This window comes from Mus pahari, chromosome 4 (assembly GCF_900095145.1).
Source record: "Mus pahari chromosome 4, PAHARI_EIJ_v1.1, whole genome shotgun sequence".
NCBI classification, from domain to species: Eukaryota; Metazoa; Chordata; class Mammalia; order Rodentia; family Muridae; genus Mus; species Mus pahari.
Window position 1 is genome coordinate 92,636,101 of NC_034593.1, and position 9,408 is coordinate 92,645,508.

The 9,408-nt window shown below is 35.8% G+C and overlaps 1 protein-coding gene across 2 annotated transcripts in view; it reads right to left on the reverse strand.

Moving 5' to 3' along the window:
• The window catches only part of Sycp1 (synaptonemal complex protein 1), a 95,642-nt gene that overhangs the window by 33,000 nt on the left and 53,234 nt on the right, over positions 1-9,408 (reverse strand). For both annotated transcript variants that reach the window (XM_021196181.1, XM_021196182.1), the window contains exons 21-22: positions 5,149-5,230; positions 2,643-2,705 (exon numbers count right to left, since the gene is read on the reverse strand). In XM_021196181.1, coding sequence (XP_021051840.1) covers positions 2,643-2,705; positions 5,149-5,230 — 145 coding nt within the window. The remainder of the gene's footprint in view (positions 1-2,642; positions 2,706-5,148; positions 5,231-9,408) is intronic.

Consider the following 9,408-nt stretch of genomic DNA (forward strand, 5'->3'; position numbering starts at 1 on the left):
TAACCAGAGGGCACAGAGACAGTATCCAAATTAATAAATCCGAAATGAAAAGGGAGACATAACAATGAAATATATCTTAAAATAACTATTCTGTTTGTTGAATGTCAACAACTGAAAATATTAAAATCATGTTCTACCAAAAAAAAAGAGAATTCAGTAACTTTTATATTCAGAGGTCCAGTTTGAACAGCACCATTATAGTGAAGTTGAACAATTTTTTATATATTGATTCTCAAAATACTCAATATTAATGTTTGATATATAAAATGCATATATGAAAATAAATATTTAATAAATAAATAATAAAACATTAAGAAAAATGCTGTCTTCTTCATTACTCATTATTCTCTCATTCTCATTTTTGAGATTCTAATGTTATTAAAATTGGAAGAGACCAGAATATGATATTCTACCTCCGCAGAATTCCAATCCCTCTTCATACTAACTAAGCCACTTTTCAATATGTTACTTGGTGGAGTTATTTCATTTGAATACATGCAAAACTGAATTAAACTGTACTAGTTTGTTGGGGTCTCCCAGCTCCTTGTTGCCTCCAAGCCTACCTTGCTGTTACACTAATCACTCTCCTTCAAAACACCAACCCCCTACAGGCGCTGAAACCCACTAGAGAGTTGCTGTGTCTCCACAACCTACCAAGAGGACCCCCGATCTACCAGAATGCAGCATCCTTGGACCACCTACGCCAACAGACATTTGTCCCTGCCTCGATCCTTGGACCCGCATACGATCAGACCACCGGCAACTTCAAAGACTTAGGAGGGGACTGGGGATCTTTCCATGTTATTTAAACGGAGTTCGGTTATTAAACTTTGGAGCCTCAAACAGGAAAACCTTGACCTGGCTTCCATTTTCCTCTCAGCCACTTCCTCTTCCATTTCAGCCAGCCCGCCTCTCAGGATGAACCCAAACCAAATTAAAGTGAGTTCTGTCAGAAACTCACACTAGTTCAGCTCTCTTACTCTCTTATTCTCTTCCCTGTCTTCTCTCTCCCTTCCTTCTTTCTCCATTTCCCTCCCCACTAGTATTCATGGCCGGCCGCTCCCCATCCCCTTCTGCCTTTCTCTGCCTCTACTTCCTTCAACCCCCATGCCCTAAATAAACTCTATTCCATACTTTTTATTTTTTAAAAAAGTGTATTAGTCCATGGAACATCCTAAGTACCATAAAAGCAACACAGATTTCTAAGAAGCCCTAAAACTGTTCTAATACCCATTATAGTAAAAGAACTCTCACACACACAAAAATTATAGTCTCCTTCATTAGAACCAAATATTGTTAAATATTTTTCTTGTAATACTCACACATGGCCACAGTCAGCTAGTATTCTGAACATAAATGAATATTATATAGCACTGCTCTTTATGTTTACAAGTGATTACTTTTTAAATTAGTGTCTATGTACCCAAACTTATTCCAAACCATGGTCTTCCTATACTAGCCTCCTATAAACTGGGATTACAGGGATGTACCACTGCTTCTGTCTACAAGTAGTTTATCTAAAATTTTGTATATCCAAAGCTAAAGACTGAGAATAATTTCAAAAGAAAATTAAGGAAAAACAGCTCCATAAAAAATGGAAAGCAGGGGCTGGTGAGATAGCTCAGTGGGTAAGAGCACCCGACTGCTCTTCCGAAGGTCCAGAGTTCAAATCCCAGCAACCACATGGTGGCTCATAACCATCCGTAACAAGATCTGATGCCCTCTTCTGGAGTGTCTGAAGACAGCTACAGTGTACTTACATATAATAAATAAATAAATCTAAAAAAAAAAAAAAAAGGAAAGCATTTCTCTAATTTTTCACACTAATTTGTCACATTGGTAGCAGGCTTGGTAACATATATCTTTAATACTAGCACTAAGGAAGCAGAGTCAAGCCCATCTCTATAAGTTCAAGGCCAGCCTAGTTCACTATTCCAGGACAGTCAAGGCTACACTGTAAGACTCTGTCTCAATAAATTACTGAAAATAAACAAAATAAACAGGTAAAACTATCTTTACATGAAATTTTTATTTATTAAAAAATTATGCATTTTTATTTTGGCAGAAAGGCTACTTAGATCCTCATAAGGTTCCTAATAAATCTACAACTATTTTATTTACAAGCTGAAATAACTTTTTCCTTCAGTTGAAAAAAAGAATGATGAGTATTATTCATTAGAGGTAAAGACTTCAGACAGTTAACTACATTTTCCAGAGGATTATTCATTGTATATTCATTGTATGGAAGATTAAGTATAGAACAAGTTATACAGTGAGATTAGAGAAAGGAAAACTCAGATAAATAAAAACCATTTCAAATAAAGAGGGTAGAAATTTTTCTGTAGCTCAATCTTGAAAATGAGAAAAATAGCTAAATGATTTCTACAAGTATCTTGTTATTTTAAGATTATTCACAATGAATGTAGCTACATATAAGTATACAATTTTAGAAAAGAAAAGGCTAAAATAGGGTTGAATAATTTTTTATCTTTAAAGATCTATTCAAAATTGGCTGCTCTTTCAGAGAACTTGGGTTCAATTCCACAACTCACAACTCTCTCAATCTCCAGTTCCTAAGGATCTGACATCCTCATACAAATAATATACCAATGCACATAAAATAATAAATAATTTGATAATACCTTATTTTCTAATATCTTCATCTGCTTTTCTTTCTTTAAAACTTCACATTCAATGCTTCGAGCCTAAAAAAATTATTTGAAATCATATTTAAAAGACTAATTAGAATTAATTTTCTTATGTATTTTAGAATAAAATTATATAGTTTTACATATTTATAAAAATATTTATTAGCACATCCAGTTTGTTTCATTGTCCTTTTAAAAAGGAAAATACCTTTATGTGATGTTAACTACCTTAATATTTCACAATATATATGCATAAACTATATACACATATTATATATATATATATTTTGTTTTGTTTTGTTTTTGAGACAGGGTTTCTCTGAGACAGAAGCAGATACTTGCACCCAATTAATGATCTGAAGTCAGGGTCCCCTGTGGCTGAATTAGGGAAAGGCTGGAAGAAGTTGAGGTGGAGGGTGACCCCGTAAGGAAGGCCAGCAGTCTCAACAAACTAGATTCCAGAGATCTCTCAGACACGGAGACACAGTAGGCAATCTCTACTAGCTGGTCCGAGGTCCCTGACACATATACAGCAGATGACTACCTGATCTAGCCTCAATGAGGGAAGACCCACCTAACCTTTGAAAGACTCGGGAGCCCAGCGAGTGGGAAGGTCTGGAGGGGCTTGAGGGGTGTGTGGGGACATTCTCTTGGAGATGAAGGAAGAATGGGATGAGAAACTGTCAGCGGGCAGAACAGGAGGGGGATAATGACTAGACTGTAAAAAAAAAATTAAAGATAATAATAAAAATGAAAAGCACTTCAAGTCTCTCAAGAAAGAAATCGAAGAAGCCTCAGATAATGGATAGATCTTCCATGCTCATGGATTGGGTAGATTAACATAGTAAAAATGATCATCCTAACAAAAGCAATCTACAGATTCAACACAATCCCCATCAAAATTCCAGCCATAATAAATTTTAATTGTTTAAAAATATGCATAGATTTTCATGCTTTCAGTGATTTCTCAAATAATGTATGGCTTTTTAAAATTTGGAATATTCTTCTACATGTTAAACTCTACCTTCTACTAATTTCTGTTATCTTAAGTCAACTGATGTTCCTTTTTCTAAAACGTATACCCAAACTTAGTAAGTTTTGAGCAATAAGACACTATACTGTATAATCATATGACATACTTTATATTCTCATCGTTTTGTGATATTTTATCTCAACTTATTGAAACCATACTCAAGGCACAATACACACTTTTTAACATATTAAATATTATCACAGATTGTAGTGGCGCTTGTATTCTAATGGCACTTGTATTCTAATGCTAATTTGGGTCTCTCAAAACTGCACCAAAGACAAGAGTCCTCACATAAGACACTGAGGGACCCAACCCCAGTTAATTCTTGATTGTAAATAAAGATGCCAGCAACCAATAGCTGGGGAGAAGAGATCTAGGTAGGGTTTAGGTTTTCTTGGGCTTAAGACCAGGAGGAGGAGGAGAGAAAGAGGACAAAGGAGCTGCCATGGAAGAGGAATAACATGCAGGAGGAAGAAGGAGAGCCGCAATGGGACAGCTGAACCATAAAAAAACACGGTCATATGGGCTGGCCAATTGGAGTTAAGAGCAGCCAATATGGAACACAGAAATTAGTAAGTAGTGACTCAGAGCTATCATAGGGAAGTAGATTCTAACAGCATGGAAGGTAGGCAGGCAGTTGCCCAGCTATTGTGTTGCCTAAGGCATATTTTAAAATATAAAACTGTGTATGTTTCATCTGGGAACATATATGGTTAAAGGAGAGAAGAAACTCCACACTGGGATTTTTAAAATATTTTTACTACACAGTATGAACCTTTAATTTAGCCTAGAAATGTAAATCAAAATTAAGTACTGAACGAACATTTGAGGCTAGAGATATGCCTTGGTAGTTAAGTCCTAGCTGCTCTTCCAGAGAATCTGGGTTCATTTCTCAGCACCTACTGGTATCTCATAACCATCTATAACTTGAGTTCCAGGGGATCTCTGGCCTCCATGGGCACCAAGCATGTACAAGGTACATAGACATTCACTCAGGCTGAAAACCCATACACATAAAATAATAGAAAAAGAAACTTAAATGAATATCTTTCAAATATGTTTAGAACTATGACATCTTAAAAATATGTATCATAAGCAAAACAACCCAACTTAGTCCCTATCATTTAAGGATTTTAAGTGTTCTGCTTTTCTGTATATATACCACATGTGCTCATTGTCTGCAGAATCCATAAGATAGTACTGTATCTCACAGAAATAGAGTTTCAGAGAGTTATAAATCATGTGGTTGCTGAGAACTGAACCTGGGGGCGGGTGTCCTTGGCAAAAGCAGCAAGTGCTTTTAATGACTAAGTCATCTCTCTAGCCTCTTTTAACCCATATTTTAAATATTAATGGCTTAGTACCTAGATCACTAGTTATTTATACAGTAGTACATGTCACTTTATTGCCTGTATTGCTTTTATAACTTAAAATTTTGAATCTAATCTACTGTTAAATATAACATACATTTTCTTCACTCTTGTCCAATTTACACTTAACTTCATCTCCTTGCTGTATGAACTCTTTTCTTACTGATTCCAATTCATTCCTAAAAGGAAATGCAAGAGAATAGCATCATAATCCAAACCATATTTTCATTTGACCTCCTAAGACTTTTTTGAATGATTGTTTATAACTTTTTTAGGTTTGAGTTCTTATTTTGATTAGTAAATTTTTATGCCTGACTATTGTAGGCATACTTCTATTCCACATTTATTATACAGATTTATCTTTAAATTATATGCATCATTGTCATTAGTTTCCTACTTTCAAAAACTATAGAATATTTCATTTTTCTCTTCTTAATCACTCTAATGCATATATAAAATTCTACACAAATTTAAAATGTAAATACAATTTACTTTAATGATATTTACATATAAATACATCATTGTACATGTTCAGAGAATCTCCAGAAACAGAAGAGTAGTGATGTTCTGGGTAAGAGAAACTAGACAGAAAAAAGGCAAAAGACAAATGAAAGATATCGTTCTTGATCCATGTGCTCCTAAGTCCTTTGGAATTTTGTATTAGATTCATATATTAATTTTTAATACTTTCATTAAATTACTATATATTACAGATGAAAATATTAGTGATTTTCTCAGTGGACACTTGGAGAATTTTCTCTATTTGTTCTCCTTTGTATCACTATTACACTGGTAATGTAATCAGTGATTTGATTTTTCAAAAGCTGAGTCTATAATTTTTTTCTTAAAAATTTTAAACAGGAGAAGAAATTGAATAAAGCAATCCAAGACCTAAAAGTGGAAGTAGAAACAATAAAGAAAACACAAATGGAGGCAAACCTGGACATGGAAAACCTAGGAAAGAGGTCAGGAATTACAGATGTAAGTATCACCAACAGAATACAAGAGATAGAAGAGAAAATCTCTGGTGTAGGAGATACTGTAGAAGAGATTGACACTGTAAACCAACAGCCAATATTAAATAAATGGAGACATACTTGAAGCAATCCCACGAAAATCTAGGACAAGACAAGGATGCCCACTCTCCCCTTATCTATTCAATAAAGTACTTGAAGTGATAGCTAGACAATAAAACAACAAAAACAAAATCAAGGGGAAACAAACTGGCAAAGAAGAAATAAAGGTATCACTATTTATAGAAGATATGACTATACATAAGCGACCCCAAAAATTCTACCAGAGAACTTCTTGAGCTGATTAAAAAAAAAAAAACTTTAGCAAAGTGGCCTGATATAAAATTAACTGAAACAAGTCAGTAGTCTTCCTCTACTCAAAGGATAAATAGGCTGAGAAAGAAATGGATAAAAGTCACAAATGATATAAAATATCTTGGGGTAACTCTAACCAAACAAGTGAAAGATCTGTATGACAATAATTTCAAGTTTTTCAAGAAAGAAATCGAAGAAGATCTCAGAAAATGGAGAGATCTCCCATGCACATGGACTGGCAGAATTAACATAATAAAAATGGCCATCCTACCAAAGGCAAGCTATAGATTCAATGCAATCCCCATCAAAATCCCAACACAATTCTTCAAAGACATTGAAAGAGCAATTCTCAAATTCATCTGGAAAGGCAAAAAAAAAAAAAAAAAAACAGAATAGTGAAAACAGTTCTTAACAATAACGAACAGCTGGGGGAATCACCATTCCTGACCTCAAGCTTTACTACAGAGCAATAGTGATATAAAAAAAAAAAAAACTGTGTGGTACTGGTACAGAGGCAGACATGTTGATCAATGGAATAGAATTGAAGACCCAGAAATAAAACAACACACCTACAGTCACTCGATTTTTGACAAAGATACCAAAAATATACAGTGAAAAAAAAAAAAGAAAGCATCTTCAATAAATGAGGCTGGTCTAACTGTCACCTTGTACAAAGCTCAAGTACAAGTGGATCAAGGACTTCAACATAAAACCAGATACACTGAATCTAATAGAAGAGAAAGTGGGGAAGAGCCTTGAACTTGTTGGCACAGGTGGAAATTTCCTAAACAGAACTCCAATGGCTCATGCTCTAAGATCAAGAATTGATCTCATGCAACTGGAAAGCTTCTGTCAGGCAAAGAACATAGTCAAAAGACAAATCGGCAACCTACAGATTGGGAAAAAAATCTTCTTTAACCCCACTTGTTGGCAAGAATGTGGAGAAAGAGGAACACTCCTCCATTGCTGGTGGGATTGCAAGCTGGTACAACCACTCTGGAATTAGTCTGGAGGTTCCTCAGAAAATTGGAGATAGATCTACCTGAAGACCCAGCTATTCCACTCTTGGGCATATACACAAAAGATGCCCCCACCATGCCACAGGGGCATGTGCTCCACTATGTTCATAGCAGCCTTATCTGTGATAGCCAAAAGCTGGAAACAACCCAGATGTCCCAAACAGAAGAATGGATACAGAAAATGTGGTTAATTTACACATGAAATACTACTCAGCTATTAAGAACAAGGTGAGGACATCCTAAGTTTTGCAGGCAAATGAATGGAACTAGAAAACATCATCCTGAATAAGGTAACTCAGACCCAAAAGGACATATATGGTGTGTACTCACTAATAAGTGGATATTAAAAAAAAAAAAGGACAGAATAACCAAGACACAGTCCACAGAACCAACAAGCTGAAGGGCCCAAGTAAGGACACCTCAGTCCCACTTGGGAAGGAGAAGAAAGCAATTACAAGGGGGAAGGAAGGGGGGTACCTGGGAGGGGAAAGGGGAAGGGACAGCAGAGGGGGGAGGGAAACATGATCTGGTATTGGGTAAGGGAAAAGGACTGAAGCCCTGAGGGCCAACAGAAAGAATGGAAACAGGCAACCTAAAGAAATAGGAGGTTGGAGGGACCCTCCAGAATGTACCAGAGACCTGGGAGGCAAGAGACTCTCAGGACTCAAAGGGAGGGACCTTAGATGAAATGCCCAACAGTAGGGAGAAGGAACTTATAGAGCCCACCTCCAGCAGGAAGACAGGGCATCAAGTGAAGGATGGGGTTGCCATCCCAGTCACATCTCTGACCATAATTGTTCCTGTCTGAAAGAATTACAGGAATGGAAATGGAGAGGAGCCTGAGGAAAAGAAGGTCCAGTGATAGGCCCATAGTGGGATCCAGCTCAAGAGGAAGTCCCAAGGCCTGACACTATTACTAAGGCTATGGAGAGCTCACAAAAAGGGACATATCATGACTGCCCTCTGAAAGACCTATCAAGCAGCTGAAAGTCAGATGCAGATATTTACACCCAACCAATGGACAGAAGCAGCTGGCCCCTCTTGTTGAATTAGGGAAGGCTGACAGAAGCTGAGAAGGACAGTCCTGTAGGAGGACCAGCAGTCTCAATTAGTCTAGACCCCTGAGATCTCTCAAACAGACAGCATACACCAGCTAATATGAGGCCCCCAACATACATACAGAGATGATGTACCTAACCCTCAAGAGACTGGAGGCCCCAGAGAGTTTAGAGGTCAGGTGGTGTGGGGGGGGGGATGGGGAGGATCCATGTGGATAAGGATGGGGTGGGGAGGGGGTGTAGAATTGGAGCAGTCAAGAGGGTGGATGTGGGAGGGTGGAGAATGGAATATGGAGTGTAAAAAAATAAATTAATTTTAAAAATAAATAAAGAAAATAATAAGTATTACTATTTTAATGTTTAAGTAAACATTAAATGATAAAGCCCTCAAAAATCAAATAGTATAGATATTTGCAGATAATTTTACAAAGAAAAATGGTTATGGAAATATTTCAAAAAATCCTGAAGTTTATGCAAAACATAATGACTGCAAATCATGAAAACTATGATACCAGATAACAATTGAAACATTTTGGAAATAGATCTTTCACATGATCTTGGCTGTATATTACAATTAATAGAAATTACTAGAAACCAATTAATTACCAAGGCACTCAAACCATTATTTCTATAATCTTGCTAATAAATTCAAAAAAGTTATTCTCTCAAATTAAAAATAAAGAAAATACATGTGTGCCTTGTTTTACTTCAGTACTGTTAATAATGGTAAAAAATACAAAATAGTAAATATTCCAAAATAAACTTAATATTATTGCATATACAAATATATAATTATAAAAAAAATCAAGAAATATAATGCTGAAAATACTAAGTGAGAATATAAGATTTTGTATGATTATGAGTAAGAGTTAAATATATATATTTTTTAATTTTTTTTTTCAGTTTTTTGAGACAGGGTTTCTCTGTATAGCCCTGGCTGTCCTAGAACTCA